The sequence below is a fragment of the Lathamus discolor genome, chromosome 11 (genome assembly GCF_037157495.1).
Source record: "Lathamus discolor isolate bLatDis1 chromosome 11, bLatDis1.hap1, whole genome shotgun sequence".
In the NCBI taxonomy this organism is placed as follows: Eukaryota; Metazoa; Chordata; class Aves; order Psittaciformes; family Psittacidae; genus Lathamus; species Lathamus discolor.
In genome coordinates, this window is record NC_088894.1 from 5,506,797 (window position 1) to 5,529,626 (window position 22,830).

At 42.2% G+C, this 22,830-nt stretch overlaps 1 protein-coding gene across 7 annotated transcripts in view; it reads left to right on the top strand.

The window, feature by feature from the left end:
- Positions 1-22,135, top strand: part of EYA2 (EYA transcriptional coactivator and phosphatase 2) — an 88,833-nt gene extending 66,698 nt beyond the window's left edge. For all 7 annotated transcript variants that reach the window (XM_065691606.1, XM_065691604.1, XM_065691602.1 and 4 more), the window contains 7 exons: positions 8,444-8,533; positions 13,155-13,213; positions 15,405-15,565; positions 16,533-16,647; positions 17,249-17,370; positions 18,212-18,312; positions 21,547-22,135. In XM_065691606.1, the coding sequence (XP_065547678.1) occupies positions 8,444-8,533; positions 13,155-13,213; positions 15,405-15,565; positions 16,533-16,647; positions 17,249-17,370; positions 18,212-18,312; positions 21,547-21,627 (729 nt within the window). In that variant the 3' untranslated portion in view covers positions 21,628-22,135. The remainder of the gene's footprint in view (positions 1-8,443; positions 8,534-13,154; positions 13,214-15,404; positions 15,566-16,532; positions 16,648-17,248; positions 17,371-18,211; positions 18,313-21,546) is intronic.
- Positions 22,136-22,830: the final 695 nt, after the last annotated feature.

Here is a 22,830-nt window from a genome sequence, read left to right on the forward strand (position 1 = left end):
TATTACACCATGTCCCAGAGCCTGTACCTGAGGTTGTGGTACAGAGCCTGTGGCCGCTTTGCCTGGAGCGGCCACTGCAGCTGCTTTCATTGGGTACTTGCAGTTTGCCTTGTAGTCACTTGATTGGTACAGAGGTTTGGTTGATGTAGATATGATGGCCATATTTTTTTACTGCCTTTGCATTTCAGCAGTGGCAACATAAGATGAGTTGTGAGCAGACAGGTATCAGTGAGATAGAGGCAGGACATGCACTGAAGTTCGCAGCCTGTGCGAACATGGGCTCTGCCTCTCTGCTGAGGAACTGGCAGAGGCACAGGTACGTGAAGGACTAGGAGAGGGTCCTCCAACAACAGCCAGGCCTCGTGACCTTTTAGACAGAGCAGCTAAAGTCACTGCTTGGCCCAGTTGAGGTAAAGATGATTTTCTAGCATTTCAAGCTGCTGTATGTTGGCTGTCTGTGAACTGGACTATGTTGTTTTCACCAGAAATGATGTTTTGGGTCTAAGAAACTTCATTGCTCAAAAGTTTCACCAGCAGTTACATATTCCTACAAAAAGCTTTCCTTAAAGTGAGTTAGGATTTCCAATTAAAAAAAAGAAGTCATTGAAAAGTTCCTGCTTGGATCTACTCGAGATCCCTGTAAAACCCTAGGGTTGACTTTTTTTTTTTTCTTCTTCTTTTATTCCTGTTCTCATTGAATGCTTCAAGTAGTTTATGCTTTTTCCCCACTTTGTTCTCTTGCAGGACCCTAAAGCCAGGATCTGATTGAAACACCATAGGGATTTAATCAAATCTGATGGTGATTCATGCTTCTAATGGCTGAATCTGTCCTTTACTACTTTACAAACTGAGAAGGAATAAAACCCCATTTTATTGCTCGGCTGTTAAAAACTATTTGTAGAAGTTGCTAAGGTTCAAATCAAAAGCGCCCTCCCTTGAGAACTATTAGTTAATTCTAAGTGCCATGGCATCGCTTTTTTCCTTCTTCTCTCGCTTGAGATGTGGCCTTATATCACGACTGCTGTTCAGACATCTGAGAGTTTTCCATTCCTTTGACAAACATGAGCCAAAGTGCTTAAGGACATCTGTTTATTTTATTTCTTTAATGAGAAAACCTTCCAATTTCTTACTGGCTCAGCTGTGTTTATTTACATTTTGTTAGTCATATGTGTGGGGCACCTTGGGACGTTAAAAACCTGCAGAGGCCTATGCTGAGGGCTGCTAGCAGGCATCCTGGTCAGAAAGGCAGAATAAGCCCTTCCTAAGGAAAACACAGTCTTTGGAACTCCATAAAATAGATTTTCAAAACAAATAGTGCCTAATTCACTCAGTAGATCATGGATTAAGTCAAGATGAATACAATTTGGAAAGGATTTTCTGAGGAAGTTGGAGATTTTTTTACCCACTGGAGGCTAAACCTTGTGTTTAATGCCTTTTTAAGTTAAATTAAAAAAGCACTCAGTCACTGCAGGTAATAAAGAAGTCTGTTACTTTAGACATGCTGCTATATCAATTATTAGTTCATTATTGGAGAGAAGGGAGTAAATAATTCCAGCCATTTGATTATTTCAAATGTGTATTTCAGGAGCAAACATCTGTGTTTATCATCTGTACTCTTGATGAGAAGCAGCAGGAGAAACAGCAAAACCAGATCCACAACAGCTTAGATGGTGGGCACGGGAGATGCTCTGAGCTTGTGTAGATGTAACCTCTTGTACTAGAGCTTAGGAGAGCAGAGGGTTTTCTAAGCAAAGTGCACATGTGGTATTTGGAAGTATTAAAGGATTAATTTTGACATAAAATATGTATCAGAAGCAATGCTGGGTTGTCAAACAAGCATGAGCAAAGGGACCCTACTTTCCAGTATCACTGAATCGTGACTTGATTTTAAGGGAAGAATAGTTGGAAAAACAGAACGACATAACCTGTGTTAGGAAATTGCATGTGCAAAATACATAGTTGTGCAGAGGATTGCACACAGTGATGTGTTTCCATTAAGTTTTCCAGGAGTTCTGTATTTTTCACAGTTATCAAGGGCTTACATAGAGAAATAGAGTGATTTTGCAGTGTTGAGGAGAAGGAATGAAGACGTATTTGGTTTTAATTTCACTCCCTGTATAGTAAAAAAAAAAAAAAAAAATTGTAGATTTTTGAATCTTTTGCATTACTAAATCAAAGTAATTCCCATTTGTTCTCAAGCATCATGGCCCAGCTTTTCACCCGTATTTAAGTACAGTATTCCCACAGGACCAGAATCCATTTAAGAACTCATGGGTTCAGACACTGGGTAAATTAGTGTAGTCATTACTGCTTGTCCCTGAGCATAGTTCGTTTAAAGTGGCAGGAGAACCTTTTCAACCTCCATGTGCTCTTGAATGTGAGGATTTAATGACTGACATGCCCATTTGCTCATTTCCAAGGTGTAGTCCCCAACCATTTCTGAACAGATACATGCCAGTAAAAAGCTAGTCCTTCAGTAAATAATAAGCAATAATTTGGAAGTATCTCTCAAGTCACAGTAAGGGTGACTGTGAAAAGCTATCTGAAGAAAAGGGATTAAATGGTCTTTGCTGTCCATCTAGCATGGACCTTTCACAAGCTTGCACTGTGCTGACAGTAGATGCTATTCATTTAAATTTGGGAGATTGTCTAATAAACCTGGATATATCAATGTTCAGGTAAAACAATATGTCTTCGTTTTGGGGGAAAAAGGGTTTAGAGCCTGAAAAGCTGAGTGATTCTAGTTGAATCATTTATTTAAGAAGACTGAAGTGCGGTTTCTTCAGTCACTTCTGAAAATGGGGGTTGATTCTGAGCTACTTTGGTTATTTAAAGCAATGTTTCTCACAAATACCTGCTCTCTCAATTGGAAATTCTGAGGGCCTAGGTCTGGCTGTAGCCTGCATCTATTAAAAAGATAAAACTGCAATCAAAGCTACTGAAGTGTAGTAAAAGAGATAAACGTGTTCTCTTCCTCAAGAAGACGTGGACTTACTTGAACTGGAACTGATGCACATGTCCTATAATGGGAAACCCTTGTTCATGTCTCGTTCTGATCGAGGTATAAAATGTTACAGTACAAGAATTATCATTCTCACAGACTCTTTCTGTTCAAACATGTAGCCCAGCATTTGGATCTTTGCTTTTTTTATTATTATTTTTACTTTTATATAACAACCAAGCTGGTCCATTTTTCAGGAGTTTCCAAGTAATTAAACCCAATTAAAACTATTAAATTCTTTCTTTTGGTGACAACTTCATTATTAAGAGCTAACCACAAGGAGGAGATTTAACTTGGAAAGCCCTTGATTGTATACTAATCCGTCTCTCACCTCTGGCTGACACCTGTGGCAGATAAACCCTAGAGAATAGGAGTCTGATGAATACTCTTAATTAATACTTTCTTCCTTGTAGAAAAGTAATTATTTGCTCATGGCATAAACAGGTATTTGGCAGGGATTTAAAGAGACTGATTAGTTTTAAATACTAGGGCTTTATTTTGTTGGGTATTTTTTAAATGGAGGGGAGGTCTGAATCCAAGATCTGTGCTCAGAATGACTTTGTCCTAACATTCTGAATGTCGGGATAATTGGCACATTGCTAAATAGAAGCAGAGTCAGACAAGAAGCTGATTTGTTATCCATCTCAAAGGAGCCAGCTTTGCCCCTTTGCTAATGGCCTGCAAGTCTGAACAAGGTACCTGTAAGGCAGAGGCTTGGAATGGGCTTTGGAGCCAGGGTTGGAGGCGAGAGTGACTTGCACTTGAGAGATTGCCAGAGATAAGTCTTTTTCTCTCTTCTTTTCAAAATTACAGTGTGCAAAAGGGGAGAGTTGGCTATGAACATCCAGCCAACTGGATTAGCAGTAGCTGCAGGTGTTAACTGGTACATGTCTCTAATGCATACTGTAGGACAAATATAAGCAGGTTGTGAAAAATCAATCTCTGTGATTTGGGAGAGCAGTGATAGGGTTTTAATACAGACCCATTTGGGAGGATCCTGACAGTGCAATGTGAAGTGTGGCTGCAATGCACATGGGCTTTTGTGTTGGTAATTCCAGTATCTTTAGTAGTAGTTCAGTTTAGAGAAGAGAAGGCTCAGGGGGGACCTTATCAATCTCTACAACTACCTGCACGGAGGTTGTAGTGAGGTGGGTGCTGGCCTCTTCTCCCAGGTAACAAGTGATAGGACAACAGGTAATGCCCTCAAGCTGCAACAGGGGAGGTTTAGACTGGAGATTAGGAACAATTTCTCTACCAAGAGGGTGCTCAGGCATTGGAACAGGCTGCCCAGGGCAGTGGTGGAGTCACTGTCCCTGGAAGTGTTCAAAAACTATGTAGACGACGCTCTCAGTGACATGGTTTAGTGGTGGCCTTGGCAGTGCTGGGGAACAGTTGGACTTGATGATCTTAAATGTCTTTTCCAACCTGGTTGATTCTATGATTCTATGAAACTACTACTTCTCTTTGTTAAAAGTGGGAGTGAAGGGTGCATTGAAGAGGAGGAATATCAGTCTCTTTGAGAATTAATACTTCACAATGACCACTGCTCCACTGGTGCCTATTTCCCCCAGCCGATGGGAAGAAGCCTGTTAAAGCTGTGTGTTGGAGGGTCAGGAGTGCCTGGACTGTCATGTGTGAGCACCAGAGGTTAGCACTAAAGTAATTTGTGGAGCTGTTTAATTGCAACCCTAAAGGAAGCTCCAACAGTAGTGCGTGGCAGAGGTGAGGCACATAGGGATATGCTGTGGTGCTGGAGGTTTTGTTTACAAAAGGAGTTCATTGCCTGTTTTCTATCCCTGCCTCTCATTGTCCTTGTTTGTGAAAGCATGACTCCTAGATTAGCAGAGGGGTAGGACCTTACTTTTCTAAAGTTACTAAACAAGCACCATGGGTTCAGTTTTTAGATTAATCTGTTTTCTCTGTAAAAAGTGGTTCCTGGAGGAGATTTGATTTCAAGCTGTCTGCGATCCATTCTTCCTTGGGCTTGTATGCATCGGAAAACTAGATCTGTTACCCAGGAAGCTTGTTTGCAGGGCTGTAGGGTGCAGTTTTCTCGTGGAAGGACATGTTAGCAGGCATCATCGGTATGAATGTGGTAACTTTGTGTTGCTCTGTCAAACTTACACTGCTCTAACATAAGCATTAGCAGCCCACAGGGCATCTCCTGCAGCACAGACAGCCTTTAGTGGTACAGGATTTCCCTGCCTCAGAAAAACTCTTTGTCATCATCTTCAGGTAAATTTCATAGTTCTTGTTCGATTTACACACTGTATACAGAATTGGACAACGTGATTGATACACCTAATCTCATTTTGGTGCTTTCTCGTCAGTCTGATTTTTCTGTTTATTCATACCTGAATTGAAAGCTGCATTGACTATGTCTTTCTTCTGTGTGGGTACAACCTCTAGCACAGCAGGGTTCAAGTCTGGGTCCAGTGCTTCTAGATGCTACAGTAATGCAAATAAATTAACTGCCAGTGGAACCCTGGCCTAGTGCCTCTAGACACCTATACCATAGTGGGAGTGCTGATTTGCCTTTTAACTTTATCAGCCTCTTTAAGACTTGGAAGCGTGCCTTGCTATAGAGGAAATGTCCATACTGTGAAGGCAGTGATACCAAACCATTTCCCCAAACGACTTCCCCTCTGGGTGGTAAAGTGCATTTTTCTGTTTTATTTTCATTCCATCATATTCTCTATCTCAAGAGAAATATTTTACTTTTTTTTCCCCCCCTCTCACCTACATTTCTGTATAGTTTAGTTTAAGAGAAGGTAACTTCATGCAGTGTGGAAATGTTTCCTTCTCCCCATTAGTGATTAATACCAATGAAGTTGAAGACAAAATTCAGAGGATAAATGACAGATACCAACCAGTGAGATTTCCTGAAAGAGGTTTAAAGGCTAATGATCCTTGAAATGTATAAAAATAAATTGCTTCATTAAAAACTATTTTACAAAATAATTTCTTCCTAGCAGCATATTTTCTGCAAAACAGTTCCCCTGTGTAACTACACCTGGGTAGTAAACTTTGATTCAGTGCTGTTCACATGGGGCTGCAGTCAAATGTCCTGATCATGCCGGTGTCCCTGTGCCTCATCAGGAGAGGAGGTTTGGGGCTTAAAATTAGAGACATGTTCAAGGCAAGTCTGTTGAAGTTTACTTTTTGCCCAGAGGAGAAAGTGCCCTTCTTTCTGGGACAGCAACAAGCATGTTTAAACATGAGTGACAGAGCTTTTCTTTAGATGGGCACAATGCTTGTGAGTCACACACATGGCTGAAACCACAGCCATTCTGCTCTAATTAAAGAGAACTACACCAAGAATGCGTAATAATTAGGTTAGTGTGTAATACACCATCCATGTCAACAGCATCTGCCACAAAGGTTGATTGAAATGTACTCATCCTCCAAACATTGTGCTGCCTGTTAGAGCTCCTCAACTAATTCATTACCATCCTGTCATACAATAACATGACTCCACAGAAATCTGCAGAAAATTAGAGCAAAGACTACATATAAATCTGCCTTGGTTTAGCATGTAACTTCAGTGAAGGAAAACCACCCACATAAATATAAAGATGAGAGATCTCTGTCCTAATGAAGATGAATTACAAAAAAAAGGCTGTGTGGGAATGCTGCATTTTTTCCAAGTTGTCTGTTGTTTAGTTTGAACAGACACAATGCTTTTGAGCTGTGAGTGTTTATCAAATTAACCACAGATTAGTTTTTGCTTGTGTTTTTGAAGTATTTAATGAAGAAGGAAATGTTCTGCTGGCGACCTTGTTTGCATCAGTGTGTTTCTGTGCTTTTGCTGTGGGTTTAGGAACAAAGTTCGTTGTTCGGGGGCAGGAGGGATGGTTGACTTTATGCTCAAGACACATGGAACAGTTACTGAGATTCATTTAATACTGCAGTGCATGAGGCTGGGTACAGCAGGTCACTTGTTGGTGTTTCAGAGTAACAGATCTGTGGAGGCTGTATCCAGTGCCCAGTGGGCAGCTTTGAAGCAGTGAGCCAAGAGCTGTAGGAGCCCTGCAGCCACCATCCCCATCCTAGTGACAGCTTGGAGGACCGAGTAGATCTGCTATGCACATGTAGTCAGCTGTTAAAATAGCCTTCCAAGCCAAAGGATGAGAAAATAGCCCAGCCAAAAGTCATTTTTGCCATGCAGGATTGTCTGGGGGTGGCTTCTTTGGCCAAGCAGAATCAGCCCTGTCAGCCTGACACAATTTAAGTTTGCACTTACTGAGTTGGTGGGGAAATGAAGTGGCAGCCATCTCACAGGTGGTTTTGTCTCAGATGGGTAACAACAGGCAGGGAAAAACATTCATTTTCTAAACCAAATCAACTAAACACACTAAAGTAGAGCTGCAGGTAGTGTAGTCCTTCTCCAGAGGAATTTAATTAAGGTTTTGCCGTTGATGGTGGTAGGAGCAGGATCTGGATGTGAGAAAGTTCACACATGCTTAAGAACATGTAGAAGCTGTTTTAGAGCTGCTGGAATTTGTGTTTTCACATTCTCTTAATCATTAAAAAGTGTTTTAAAAGTGCTGCAGGCAGCCAGAGCTTCTGCATCATGTCCTTCCCTTTTAGGAAGCAGTTTGGGACCCCCTCGAGGAGGGGCCAAGTGAGACTCACAGTTGGGTAGGTGAGGGCTGCTGGCACAAGGAAATGGCAGAATGAGCAAACCTTCACAGTCAGCCAGCCCATGCAGACTGGAGTGGTGCATGCAGTAGTGTGGCTGCTCTTGTATCTCCTGTCTGGGGGTATGGCTGCTGCTGAAGACAGTAGATGCTATTATTGTGCTGGACTCTGATTTGGGAACAACACATCTGTCTCTCTGTCTGGTTCTGTGCTCATCATCTAAGTTATGGCAGTAAAGACCTAAGCCAAATGTGCTAAGACACACGGATTGCACCCTCTAGAGAAAGAGACTGCATTTATGGATTCTGTTTTCAGATTTTGCTCACTAAGTTGCTGTCTGACGTTAAACGAGAATAATGCTGACCTTCTAGGGCTGGTTTGAAGGACAAAGTCAAGAAAGGATCACTCTCTGTGTACTCTGTTGCTTGTAACTCTCTCTTAACCATTCCCTAATGGCACTATTGGAAATCAATTCTTGGTCTAAACTACTGAAGCAACTCTCATATAGTGTAAGGTGTTCAAAGGTTCTTGTTACATCATCTGAAACGTGTGGGCTATTACTGATCAAGGCAAGCCATAGACATCTTTCAAAGAATAGAATTTAATTATCTATGAAAGCAGAAGAAAGTATAGGAAAACCATTTTAAGATACACTTGGGAAATAAAATTACTTTAATGAGCCTATCTTCAGAAACAAGAGTGTGTAGATCCTATGTTTGCTCTAAGATCTCCTACCTCTCCCTCCCAGAAAAAAAGATCAAAGTGAATAGATAAAAACCTGGGTATATTTTCTCCTCACAGGACACTACAACGTCTGTACGGATAGGTCTTATGATGGAAGAAATGATCTTCAACCTTGCAGATACACATCTGTTCTTTAATGACCTGGAGGTATGTAGCTGCTTATTTTATTTAACATCTCTCTCTCTAATCATTTGCATCTGGTCTACAAACTTGTTTTTCTGGCCAAGAAACTTTCATTTTTGACCCCAAAGAAATGGGCCTTAGATGTCTTATTGGAAGCATACTTCACTGTGTCCCTTTGACATCTTCATTCTGTTAAGGAATTTTTTTTCTAAATAACACAGTAACAATGATGGCTTTTGGCAGTTTTACTAAATCTAATAATGAGGACATTGCTGCTGCTTCTCCTGAAATTTGCTATTTAATAATTTTATTAGGCTAAATTAGCAAAGATCCTATGGGGCAGGTAGCAATTAGTTGTGAGCCACTGCAGAGGGTTTAAAAATGGTCTCTGTTCTTGAAGATATTCTGTTTGCACACACAGAGCAGGAGGTCTGCTAAAGCTGAGGCACACTGCAGGATGGAAACTATGGGAGTTTCAACATTTAAGACCAACAGGAAGAATCCTTCCTGTTTGTGGCTTGGTTAGATCTGACTATGCCTTATACAAAGCAGAAATCCTTTTGAATACAGTGAAATTCAAGCAAAGTGATGCTAGCAGATGATGATAAAAAAAATCTAACATCCCTGAGTAGACTTTTATGGTCTTTTTCTTCACTTGAAAAAGGAGGAATTTGTTTCTGTGCCAGATGAAATGAGATAACTTTTTGTGTGCCTGATGAGTTCGGTGTGAACTTCTGGTTCCTTCACTGCTTAATTGCACTGTGGTCCTTCGCATTACAGGAGGTACAACCTCTCCTGCCACCTGTCTCCTTACAGTCTGAGGTTTCACTTGCTGAGAATTTTCATTTCCTTTTGAAGACAAGCAGTGGCCAACACCTGAACTGACAGATATTTCCTCTTTCAGCTCTTTTCAAATAGAGAGTTGGTGATGAGGTTATGAGAAGTACAAACTGAAAAAGTCTTCCTTTGGGAGGGGGAAGGGGAAGCTGCTGTTTAGAAGTCCAGGGTACTGTATAAGGAGTGGTAATATTTCATATGCAACCAGCACTTTCTACCCATCAGATCTTACCATCTAATGAAACAAAGCTCCATGTCCTGCACAAAGTCACCCTCTGGAAAACCTCTCCCTATATAGACTCTTGCAAAAATATAAGTTGGCAAATCCTTTTAAAACAAGTGTTTTCCTTGCTTCACTTACTGCTCTAAAATGTGAAATGAAGTACGATTAGGAGGGTCAACACAGGAGGGCATACAAAGATGATAACTAAAACCATTTGTGTAAGTAGTGCTATTTTGTTGCTGCTTGAAAAAAGAGAAGCAAATTTCAGTTTGGAAGAAATTGCAGCAATAGTCATCCATCTCTGTTTGTTTAACCACCCTACTCCTTCATTTAGGGTGATAAATAAAAGTCAGATATGAGTATTTAGAAAGCCTTACTTAAGGATCATACATCACCAAGTGCAAGGCTTGGACCAAAAAAAAAAAGATGGTGAATTATGTTCTTGGAACAGAAAGAAGAAATTGGTAAAAAAACAAGCACAGAGGCTGATTCAGTTTTAGACCCATGAACATTACCATATGCATTAGCACCATCATGTGGTATAACACCGGTCTGTACAGGACAAAGTAAGCTAAAAACACTCAAACCCTTTTCTGAGCATCTTCTGTGTTGGGGCGGCATGAGAGAAGCTGTAACTGAGCAAGCAGCAGGGTAGCTGCCCAGCTGTCTGGATGATGTGGCACACTAGAGATGTGCTGCCCCATGACAAAGGATCAAGGCACCAAACCTTGACAAGGGCAGGCTGTGTGTTGCACTTCCAGGGCATGCAGTGACACAAGCATTGCTCTGTTCAGGAGGTTGTTTGCAACATAACCCAGTCAAGCAAGGCCTCTGTTTTCTGAGCCCCATGTTGAAATCATATAAGTGTGTGTTTGCCACACTAATTTGTCCCCTCATATGGCATATAAGCGTTAAGTATAGGCCACACAAGATGTGTACTTGTGTGCAGTGATTACACTGCAGCATATATCAGGAAATATTCAGTTGAAAGGAGGTTCACTTTCTGTTCCCCTTTTGGGACACTGGGGAGAAAAGAAGTTGCCCAAGGTTACAGATCACAGTGAAGTTAAAATACAAACTCTGAGCTTTCCAGGGTTGAGCTTTTTCTCCCAGATGCCTTTTGTTCACAGTGCATTGCTGGCTAAACAATAGTACCTTCTACCTCCAATCCCTCTGGAGATATTGTTGTCTAGCACTCTGGAAAATAGGTATTAAGGACAGGAGTACTGACAAGGGGGTGAGGAATTAACAAACAAGGGGATTAGTGCATTTACAATTTACTGCCTTTCAGAGCCATCCCTGGAGGTTTTGTGTTCTGGGAACTGTTAACTCCCCACCTAATGAGGGATGTGAGCTTGGCTGATCAATGAATCCATAAGATGTTTAAAAATCTCTGACACAGTTCTGATATGCAAACAGTGACAAGCTGTGCATTCATCAGTTGTTTTCATATGTGCACAAGACATAACCTCGACAGCATTCAGAGCGAGCATAAGTGATAACAGAAGGCACTTCTCCATGCATCCTCAGGAACAGCTTGTGTTTCACAAGGAGGCAGCAGAGGCTTTCTTAAAGTCTGCATTAGCTCAGGCTCCTTCACATGTGGGTACAGGGATCTGGTCCCACCTGGAGGCAGGTTGTGTGGCACAGACTGACCTGGAGGTACCACAACACTAGAAACAGTTCAGTTACCAGAGCTGTAAGGGTTGGCTGAGGTCTTACAGGTTTGACTCCGTTACAGGCTGTATATGCCACACATTATATCCCTCAGAGATCCTAGAGCATCATTTTAAAAAGTCAGCAGATGTGAAAACTGGGATGTGTTCCCACTGCAAACATCCACTCCAACAATCTGGTCCTCCTTTGCAGCAGCCCAGATATCCTGCCTTGATTCCCTGCTCACTAAAATTTCAAAGAAATTCTGCAAGAATGAAAAATTAGTCTTGTAACCAAGCAGTAAAACATGGTCCACGTTCTGCTTTAACCAGCTTCCCTGTGTTTCACCCAGTAACACGATAGGCTCAGCCGGTGGACTATGAGGTAGCGTCTCACCAAGTGTCATGGTATTTTATTAAGTTAGAAATGTGATAGCTACTGTTGTCACACTTCAGTGTACAGAACAATTCATTCACAAATGAGAAAAACAGATCTCTCCGCAAATACCTTTCCCCTGACTTAATGCCCTGCGTTACACAACTGAAGTGCAGTGGGCTGCATCAATATTGTCCCAGCATGGCTCACAACAGCCATTGGGAGGGGAGCTTAAAAATGATGGGGGTAGAGGGGAGAAAGAGATGCCAGCAGAGATCTGCTGTTCAGCCTCTTGGCTCCAATTATATACAGCAATACACACCCCAGTTATAGGTTGATAAGAGGACAAGAACAAGATAAAATTGTGTCTGTGAGCATTATCTCAAATGCTGCAGAAAATCTCATGATCATGAACAAGAACTACCTGTGACATTTTGCCATTGATAACAAATTTGGTTAATTGTTTGGGGATGTTTTTCTTGTTTTGAAAGGGGCTAGTTTAAAGTATCTCATAAACTCCTAATTGTGTAAAGAAGGTAAGACAAATTCTGTGGTTTACAGAATAATGTAGAGGTAAAAACTAACCGTACCTTGGTTAGTTGCAGATGTTCTGACTTTGGAATCCTGTTGTACCAAGCTCTTTTTTCTTCTATTGAAAAATCAACCAGAGCAAAAGATACGAGTTCATCAGCTTGAATGAAGGCTTTCTGTCTTGTTCTAACCTGCGAGGGTCATGGAGAAAGGAGATTTAAGGTGGTGGGAGAAGCTTCCTGGTTTTAACTCTTTCTAATATTAATGCTAAGACTAGGAAAGAAATAACATTTCTCAAATTTTTGAGGCCGGGCCTCCACCATTCAAACAATGAAGAATTTTGGAAGATAAGATCTAGAGTACATGCTTCATGCAGACTGAGCTTCAAGTATATACTCTGGCAAAACTTCCTGTGCATAAATTTCCTCATTACTGACACACATTATTCCTTCACTCTGTCTGTGGCTGGGGCTATGAAAGGCTGCCGCCTTCAGTGCTTCTGTCCAGCTTCCCTGCACATCAAAGGAAGCTCAGCCCCCTCAGAACAAACAGGGAAAACACTGGCAGGCCAGGCATCTCTGGAAAGTTCTTTGGGACAGATCTCCCTGTGTAATTATGTGGGCATACACCTCCTGTCGAAAGCAGTATTCTCACAGGGGGACAGGCTGCCAAATCTCTGCCTTATCATGCATACAAAGTTTAAAAACCACAGTTTTCCTGGCAAAAAACCAAGCATCTCTCTCCCTCCTGTCTGCATAGGAGGGAGTTCCACTTACTGTAGTATTCAAGAACTGTTTTGCCCTTAGATAATGGCAGATCTCACATACACACTCTCTGTCTAGTCATATTTTGTACAAGTGCTATGTGATGCTTGTTCCTAACAATTAACTGGCTAGACTGTGCCAGACAATACTAAGATTTTATCTTCTTAATATTACATTTAATGCAATTTTTCATTATGTTCTTTCAGGTTTTTTCCAAAGCATTTACTTACTGCTGTATTTTTTTCCATACACTTCTCAGGACTGTGACCAGATCCACATAGATGATGTATCATCAGATGATAACGGTCAGGATCTAAGGTACGGGATCTCCTGGAAGCTGCAGGTCAGATAGTCCCCAGCTGTTCAAAAATAGGAGGGGGCTGGTCAGTGATGTTAAATAACATTTTCAGTCATGCACCCCGTCCCTTTCCTGGCTCCATGCTGTCTGCATTAAGCACAGAGAAGCACAGAATCCCCTTTCTCACATTAATATGTGTGTGCCTACTGTCAGACCCTGACTGTACTGAGCTTTGAACCATTCTGGGAAATATACTTAAAATTAGCTTGAACTCCAGTCAGTCTACACTAGTTTCTGATGCGATTTGGCCAGCCACTTAGGTATGGCCAAAATGCTTCAAAACCATATTGAAAGATTTCCCACTGCCCAACCTGTAATACATGGGCTCGGCAGTGAGATTTATGGACCTTGCCATGCCAGAGTTCTGTCACTGATAGAAACTTATACCAAAATTACTCCAAACATTATTATCTAAGTTAGATTATCATGTACCTAAAAAGTACTTCTGTACAATTACATCACCTTTACTAAAGTGTTGGCTGCAGAGTCATGATAATTGGCACAAGAATTAAATGGGAAGAGCTCATATAGAGCTTTATATTTTGTTTTTCTGGCTGGTGATTATGAGAAATGGGTGCAGAAACAGCGTGGAAAACTATGAAGTGTTTTAGGGAAGAGACTTTTTCTTCTGCAGAGAACACTTGAAAGATTTCTTGCTGTAACTGAACTGCTAGTTTGTGCTCTGCAATGCACTGAAGTGGCACGTATCTATTTAGGTCCTTTGCCTCCAGTGGCCTGTAAGCAGGTGAGGCTGGATACTTGCTCAAACACTGATTAAAACATTACTTTGGGGTTTATCTCAATCAGTGCACTTACCTTGAGCGAATAAAAAATCCATATGCTAACAACACATCTTGAATCCTGTGAAAAGCCCATCCCTGAGTGGTTTCAGTTGTTTCAAAAATACTTCTCAGCTTCTCCTGGTTTGTCTGTGTGGGAAATGAAGCTGAGCTGACTGCAGTATGTTAAGCATAATAACTCCTATCTGGATGTTCTAATGCAGAAACAAAGTGGCATCAGGGCTCTCTAGATGGGGAAATTACTGTGCAGTAAATCAGAATGTGAATGTACAAGCACTGGCTACTCCCCCAGTGAGGTGTCAGAAGCACTATAAGCTGAGCTATCTTCAAGCTGCACCTGAGAAGGATAGGTCTGTCCCCCTCAGCCTTTCTGTCCCTTCCTTTGCTCTGGGTCAAGCTGTGTTTGTCCAGATCCACTGGGTTTGTGACCTAATCTGACCAACTGTGCCCCATGAACTGCAGCTGCCCTCTTCCATCTCTGACCATGCTCAGACCATGAAACCTGTCCTGATGCTGTCATCCAGCAAACGTTTGAAGATGACATGAGCTGGTACTGGCTCTTTCCATGCCCCGCCCCCCAAACCAGGGAACTGATCCAGATGAAAAGCAACTTCCTTTTAATTCTAATTCTGTTATCTTTTAACTGGAACAGTTCCCTGATCTGATTCACCTCAGTGCTGAAGAAGTCTTTGTACCAGCCTGTGCTGGTACAGAGAAAGGGACATCGAGGAGGGCTGAAGACAGGAGCAAATGCCTGGCAGAAGGCAGGATTGCTTCCTTCAGAGAAACTGCCTGTTTAAGGTGTTTGTGGAACTGACACTTGCCCCAGTTCATTGTGGTAATTACTCTAGAGCTGCTTTGAAGTATTAACTCAGTTTTAAAACAAAAGTAAACAAAAACTTCACACGTTGCAGGCAGTTAAGGCTCCTTTAGTTAACTTCTTAATCTTTTTTCTTGGTTTAATTTGTGTTCAGAGCCTGTGTAGCCATATAGCCAAGTAGTAAAAGGTAACCCCAGAATTTTCTCCTTTAGGATGTGTTTCTGCAGTTCCTCCAGCAGCCTGGGCAAGAGACAGGTGAGGAAGTTCAGTGACCAAAGGACAGGCAGATGTTTTGTAGTCCAGAGAAGTGGCAAGGAGTGCTGAGTAACTTGCACTGTGTTTACAGTCAGAACACCTTTTAATCTGTGCTAGTAACCATGCTAGAGATGAACTCCAGTTCTGCACAGTGTGTCCCGAGTGTACTGCTGCTGCCGCTTGTCTTCACATTTCTTTTCAACTGTTTCCACTCCCTGCTGGCACTGTATAGACTGCAGTTTACTGACCTCTCCCCTTCCCTCCTCCCTTTCCCAGCACATATAACTTCTCTGCGGATGGCTTTCACAGTTCCGCTGCCAGCACAAATCTGTGTCTGGGCTCCGGTGTGCATGGGGGAGTTGACTGGATGAGGAAATTAGCATTCCGCTACCGCCGGGTCAAAGAGATGTACAACACCTACAAAAACAATGTAGGGGGTAAGTGTCTCTGGCCAGGCAGCAAGCTTGCGTTTCAACTCCCTAAATACTCTGACCCTGCTAGGGACATCTCTGGAGGAGGTGTAGCAAGCATCCTGATAAGAGTACTTAACAGAGAGCTGAGCAACTGTTTCAGCAGTCATCCTTAAAGAAGGTTCTGCACAGGATTTGCAGGAAATGTGCTAAAATACCTGGTTTAGTTGTTCAAGAGGGACTTAAGTTGAAGTGTGGGGCTTTATTTTGTAATTTCTTAGGCAGGAAAGTGACCTTCTCCAATTTTCCAGAAAGCTTAGTAAGCAAGCAAACAGTTCAAAACTAAATATGCCTTTTGTTTTCACAGAACACATGGGTGATCTCTGTCTGAAGGCATTCTTGTATCATAACTACTTGTTTTCAACTCCACCAAAACAATACCACCAGATACCTTCCTTCCTTTCCAGACAGTTCTCTCAATAGGCTGCTTTGCTTACCTTTTAGGACATCAGTTTCAGGTCTCTGACTAGAAAGAGAAAGCAGCAGAACTCATGTCCCTCTCGCCACAACCAGGGGTTTGTTTTGGTTCTAGAAGCCTACCCACATGTACAGGAAATGGTGCATAGCTTTTCAGGAGAAAGAAAACCATCCTGGCTTCAGGTGCCCCTCAGCTCAGGCCCCTACCTACTGTACTCAGCTCTTGCATCCCTGCTGACTTCCCATGGAAGTTCTAATGAGGCCCCGCAGCCTGTGGGTGACTGATACCATTCTGCTGGAGAGGAAGGAAGCTGAGCTGCAGTCAGGCTTTGTGTCCCTCAGAGCAGCCTTGGAGTGGTGTGGCAGTGGGCAAAGGGATCAGCCTGCACCAGTGATAAGAGAAGGACAGTGGGAGAGTGAGGGTTCAGAACATGGACAGGAGCCCCTTGGCATTCTACATACAAAGCCATACAGCTCCCTTTCTGTGCTTCTGCAAAGATGCTTTCCCTGCTTACAGGTTTAATAGGAGCTCCTAAGAGGGAAACCTGGCTGCAGTTAAGAGCAGAACTGGAAGCGCTGACTGATCTCTGGCTCACACATGCTCTGAAGGCACTGAATTTGATACATTGCCGGTAAGAACAACTTAAAGAATAGCCTACAGGCTTGATCCAGGATCTTCTTTGGTTCCCTTTATTCCCCCCTCTAAACAAATCAAGACATTTATAGTGACTTTGCTGGCCAAATCTGTGGAAGCCTTGTCTACATATGTTTGGCAGACCTGAATAAGAAAGAGTTGGGGGAAGCTTGAGATAGTGACCTGAGCAAAAGAAGTAGTTCATTTCTTGCCTTTCTTTGGCTGCCTCATCTGTGGCACACTTTTCATATGAGCAGATTTACAAAAGAGTAGGAAAGGGAAAAAAGGGTCTTTCTATCCCTGAACACATTCACTCAAAGCACAGACACTACTACATGCACTACTACATAGTGTTTAAATTCCCACAAAACAGCTCCTGGCATGCATGCAGTAAGGCTGCATCACTACTACTAGTTTGTTTTATGCTTTTTTGTTCTACTAAGCTGCTCAGAGACATTACCAGTACTCACGTTATCTGCCTCTGGCTGCATAATCTCCCAGGGGCTTGGAAACTTCCAGTGGCAAGACAGGTTTTCCTCCTACCATCTTTCAGACTAGAGTAAAAGAAAGAAACACAGACTATTACTTCTGTTTTCCAGGCCTAACTGTGTGAATGTGTTGGTCACAACAACTCAGCTTATACCAGCTCTTGCTAAAGTGCTTCTCTATGGACTGGGCACTGTCTTCCCCATTGAAAACATTTACAGTGCAACAAAAACAGGTAAGAGCAAGCTAACTTAGGCCTCACCAAAAATAGACTGAGGTTTTGTCCCTAAGTCAAGTCAGGCAGGCACGTCCATCCAACCCTATTGCAACAAACAATGTATGAGGTTTTTTCCTAGCTCCATGTTTATACATGGAGCTAAATGCACAATTATAATTCACATCCTGACTGCCCACAGTTCAGCCAGTACAGACTTCGGGGGAAAGAACAAAAAGGAAAAAAAAAAAAAAATCAAAATCTTCCAAAGAGTTTCCATGGGGGAATGAGCCTGAAAAATACCCACCACCCTATGGAACATATACTGCATGTGGGATGTTCAGCTGCACCCAGCTAGGAGGAAGGAAGTCTGGTTGGACCTGTTACATACAGGAACACCGTTTGGATCCTCTTACTCTTGCAGAGGGGTCAAGTGTGCTGGGTGAGCTTGAAGCTGCATGAGTAATAAATACTGGTAGGGTTGGCTTGGGGCTTTTGTTGCATTCTGTTCTTTCTCATACAAGTGTTAGAACCTCTGAGAATGAACAGAAGAGGGCTCTTGAGTGTCAGTCACATCAGTCAACCAACTGCGGTTCTAAGCAGTGCATCTAAATCACACAGCTTACAGAAAACTGTCAGCACCGGAAAGTCCTTGGCTGATAAACAAAATGCTAGTAACTGCCTTGAGATATAGACAGTCCATCTCAGATGGAGATTCAGTTAGGGTCTAATTCCAAAAGAAAGCAAGGAAAATAGCAGCAAGTTTAGTTAGGTCCCAGCTGCAGTTCCAGCACCTGAATGTATGAATACAGCCCTGCTGTATGTGTTTAGATAAAAAAATGTCTTCTCTTCTGTTGCTTAGGAAAAGAGAGCTGTTTTGAAAGAATAATGCAAAGGTTTGGAAGGAAAGCCGTGTACATTGTAATAGGAGATGGTGTTGAAGAGGAGCAGGGAGCGAAAAAGGTACAGTTTGTGGATGTCATGCTGGATTCTTCCAAGTTTTCATTTCAATGACCCTTTCTTTACTTAGGCATTTAATGAAGCTCCCTCCATTTGAAACAGTTTGCAATTGGTCTCATTTTTTAATATGCAAAATACTCAAAACCTCAGGAGAAATTTCATACAGTGAATCCTCCCCACCTTGGCAGCTGATGCTGTTTCTCATGTAGTTGCTCTGTCACATGTTCCTGGAATCATTCTTACTGAATAAAGATGGCTTTAAACTTACGAAAAGGAAAACTCCAATGTGTGATCTCAGATCCGCAAGCAGGTGAATTTCTTATCCACATATGTTGCTTTTGTAAGTTTCAAATTATTGGAATTAGTTTTCAATTACTAATTATAATATGCATCTATACACACATGTATTTATATTTATGACTCATGGAGATCATAGGGTGTAACATCTTTAGAGTGAACAACAAAAGGACTAGTACTGCATTGCTGCCTCTATCAGTGATCTGTGGATCAATGTGATTAATTTCACAAGCACAGTGAGACTGCGAAGATGTACTGAATACAAAGTAGAACAGAAACTGCAAAAGCAGCATGGTCAGCAGTAACAAGACCTCAGTAGTATTTCCTGCTCTCTGCAGAGATGTGGCCTGCTTGAGTCTTCGAGTCATTAGTATCCAGTCACTGAGAAGTGAGAGCTAGCGTTTTAGATAGCAGTTGAAGCTTCTTTGCTTTGGGTAGACTGTAAGAGGAGAAAAGCTGGAAACCCAGAGCTTGGAAGAGATAAAACCAAAATTTGAGAACACCAAAGCTTGCAGTCTGCTTACAGTGACTGGGGGGGCACAGCCAGAGACAGAGCGAGGAGTACCTTCTGCCATACATGTGGAATATCAGTGTAGGAGTCTTGGAAACATGGAGAGCAACAATCAAAGGCCTGAAGGAAAGCAGTCAGGTACATCAGCTGGATTGTACAGCATTAGAACTGGACAGCCAAAGCTTTTATTTCCAGCAGAAACCTGCCTGAAATCTCCATTTACTTGGCTTTACAGGGACAGGAATACAGTTTGTTAATGGCAAGCATTATTTGCAAGATGTCTTCGTGCATCCTAGGTCTTGGGCTCCTGATGTGCCTGCGGAAATGGGATTGAGCTGCATTTGCTTCAGGGGGATTGCACATGAGTTGAGATGCAAGAACTGACTGCATGAGTCCTACCTGCAGCAAACTAGTCAATTTTTAATAGGCACAATGGAAGCAACAATACCTGTACCCACCTTGTAAAGCTAGCTAAATCTGCAGCTGGTTCTCTAGTTCATGAAGGGTTAAGGACTTGTCAGAGAAGAGTCCAAAATGCATGACTGGGAATGAAGTGATAATAGCCTGCTGCTTTTGACAGCCCAGTGCCGTACTTCAAAGGCAGTGGGTCAGTGAACATGACTGCATCAAAGGCTGGGAGGGCTCTCTGGCTCTATGAAGAAGTGGCAAGGTTCAACAATCCTCTATGCCAGGATTTTAAGAGCCCTCTTGCTTGTGTCTCCTGGCCTAAGCAGCTCTCCCATTAGCAGAGCACATTCTTTCCTGGGCTGTCACCTCCTTTGATTGATGACAATCGTTAGTCAAGGCTTCTACACACCTGAGCTTTACACAAACACAAAAAGGGGGGGCAGGCAGAGCCTTTCACTGTTTTGCCGACAGCACTGATAATATCTCCATTTTAGTGGGTCGTTTTTCTTCACCTGTCCGAGGAGTGATAAATCTTTAAATGCTGAACAACAGGAGGGGCTGAGAGGGCAAGTCTTCTTGTTTAAGAAAGAAAAATAGATAATGTAATGGAAGGGGTTTAATAACAACCAGAGCAGGCAGAAGGAAATAACTTTTCCCCATAAAGTGAAATTGCAAAGCAATGGAGTCCAGTCACTTCAGATGTGTTTGCTTGCTGTCTACATATGGATCAATAGCTTGAAGGAAACATTTGTTTACTGATAGCATAGCAAAGGGAAGCTTGAGTTGTATTTAAACATGAGAAGAGTGTAAATAGACACTCTGAAATAAACATCTGGAAGCACTGGAGGTTTTCACACAGGCAAAAGGGGCACACACGGGAAAGGCAGAGCTCCCAGCAGCAGAATCACTTACTAGGAAGTATATATTCTCTAACTCTTTGTCCAAAGTATTTATCCAGAAGCAGCGCATTTACAGTGTAAATTTTTACAGTGATGAAATACTCAGAAGTGTTATTGCCGTGCTGGAAGGGCAGTAAGCTCTCTGTTAAAGCTTTCTAGACATCTGTTACTGCACACACATCACGGGCTGTACAGAGATGGGTATTTTGGGAGGAAGCTGAGAAAATCCCAATCTCAAATGTTGTTAGAAAATCTAAGTGCAGAAATGAGCTGTGTCTTTGATCTAAAGTAAAACCGCTTTAACTATTTTGGAGAAGAAACAAATCCAGCTCAAACTCCAGGCTCACCAGAACATTCCAAGAGAAGTCGTATTTAACATCTAAAAGCAATTATAATTATTTTCATGTTATCTCTTTGCAAGCTACTACAGGGGTTTGATCTATTGCTAATGACTGCAGAATTGTGTTGTTATCATGCTTTCAGAGAGCTGTTCATACCTTGACAGATTACACTTCCCACCTCAGGTCCCTGCCTATCACACCTTTCTCTGAGGCAGCAATGAATAATTGATCTGAGCAATGATGCCAGTTCCTACATTTACAAGAAAGGGGGTATGACCTGCTCTTCCAGTTAACTTGGACAGGGAATTCTTAGGAAGCATTTTAGCTGTGTGGGATTTTATTCTTTTGTTTACAGTTTTATAAATTTCATAACTTCCTTTTATGATATCTATCATTGAGTCTGTGAAACGCTGACAGCAGCTTTCTCTGGTGATGTTCACCTAAACCTCTGCAACTACTGCAATTCTAGAAACATTCCTAATTAATCCATGGAAAAAAAGGAGAGTAAAGTTTCGTAGCTAGTACCTTCACAAAGTCCCTGCATCCTCCAGCATCCCTGAAGCAGGACACTCCTAAATTGTGGAGGATCTGTCTTCCTCTCTGTATAGAAAGTATGTCAGCAAATAGAGACTTCCCTCTGCCTACCTTCCTGGCCTGTACCATCCTGACAAGCCACTGGCCCAAGTACTAAGCTTGCTCCTGAGTGTGCAAATTAAGAAAGTTGTTTTGATCTCAGTATTAAACAAAAACCCAAAAATGCCCTCTTTTGGTTTCACTCTAGCACAACATGCCATTCTGGAGAATCTCTTGTCACGCTGACCTGGAAGCTCTGCGGCACGCCTTGGAACTTGAATATTTGTAGCAGACCCCAACATCTTAGAACTGTGAGGGCTTCACTCAAACTATGGCATCAGTTCCACCTATTCCTCCAAACTTTCTTAGTACAAATCCCACAGCAACTGCAGTTTTTCTGGTTTTTGAAGGAGAACCCTTGCAGTGGAAGCCTTTAAGAACTTGCAGCCAAAGAACATTGTATCAAGTCCTTCTCCCTTTGGACAGAGGAAAAGCCTTCAGATAACTCACTGCAGGAAACCTGCAGTTGAACGGTTAAGCTGGATGCATAGAGCTGTGACTGCCTTTTGACCATCAGCACCAAACACTATGAGGCTTGGGTCTACTTGTCAGTTTTCTTGCTTTTGAAGGGGGAAGAGGACACAAGAAAGGAGTCTCTGCACAGGACATCCATCAATGGGACCTTCTGAAAAGAGTGAAATTGTTGATTTCTTTTTTTTTTTTTTTTTTTTTGTATTTTTTTAATTTATGAACTAATCTCATTACTCCGGTATTCAGCTCTGTACCTGTGGTTTTCATTTGGCTTTTTGGGGTGGGGGGGTGGGGAAAGTCTTACCATTCTAAATTAATAGTTCACTTCTCCAGAGCAAACTCTGGGGAGAATCATATTGTGTACATTAATAATAAGGACACATGGTCCTTGGTAAGAACTATAGCTGTGTTTTTAAATCTTACATAGATGGTATGTGGACTGTGCATGTGTCTACACGGTGCCTTATGCTGCCATCTCGGTTTGGGGAGCTGGGGGTAGGGGAAAAAAAGTACCTTGTGATGAGTGAAAGGCATTAAATAAAAACATGTTTACATTTTGGGGGACTAGCTTACCTGCCTTCCCTTCTCTCCAGCCGCTCCTGGACCTAGAGGCGTTGTATGTTGGTTACATCTTCCCTGTTGCAAGGTGAGGGTAGGCTCTGAACAGAGCCCCTCAGGGGCAAACTGGAGTCTGTGGCTGGCAACTCTCATCTGTTGTTGGGGGGGGAAAGACTGAAGAGAGCCGATGACTGTGCCTGCAGCAGAGAATGTGGCCACTTGGTGAATCTGACTTGTCCTGCAAAGGAAGGTAAAGGGCAAACAAATACTGCAGCTGTGCATATTTGTTTTTATGTAAATAAATGTGTCTACAAGTAAGCTTCAGCTTTAGGATTTCTGCTGAGCTGACCAGTTCCTTCTGCTGTCAGAACATTGCGATTCTGTGGGCCTGGATGAATCTCAT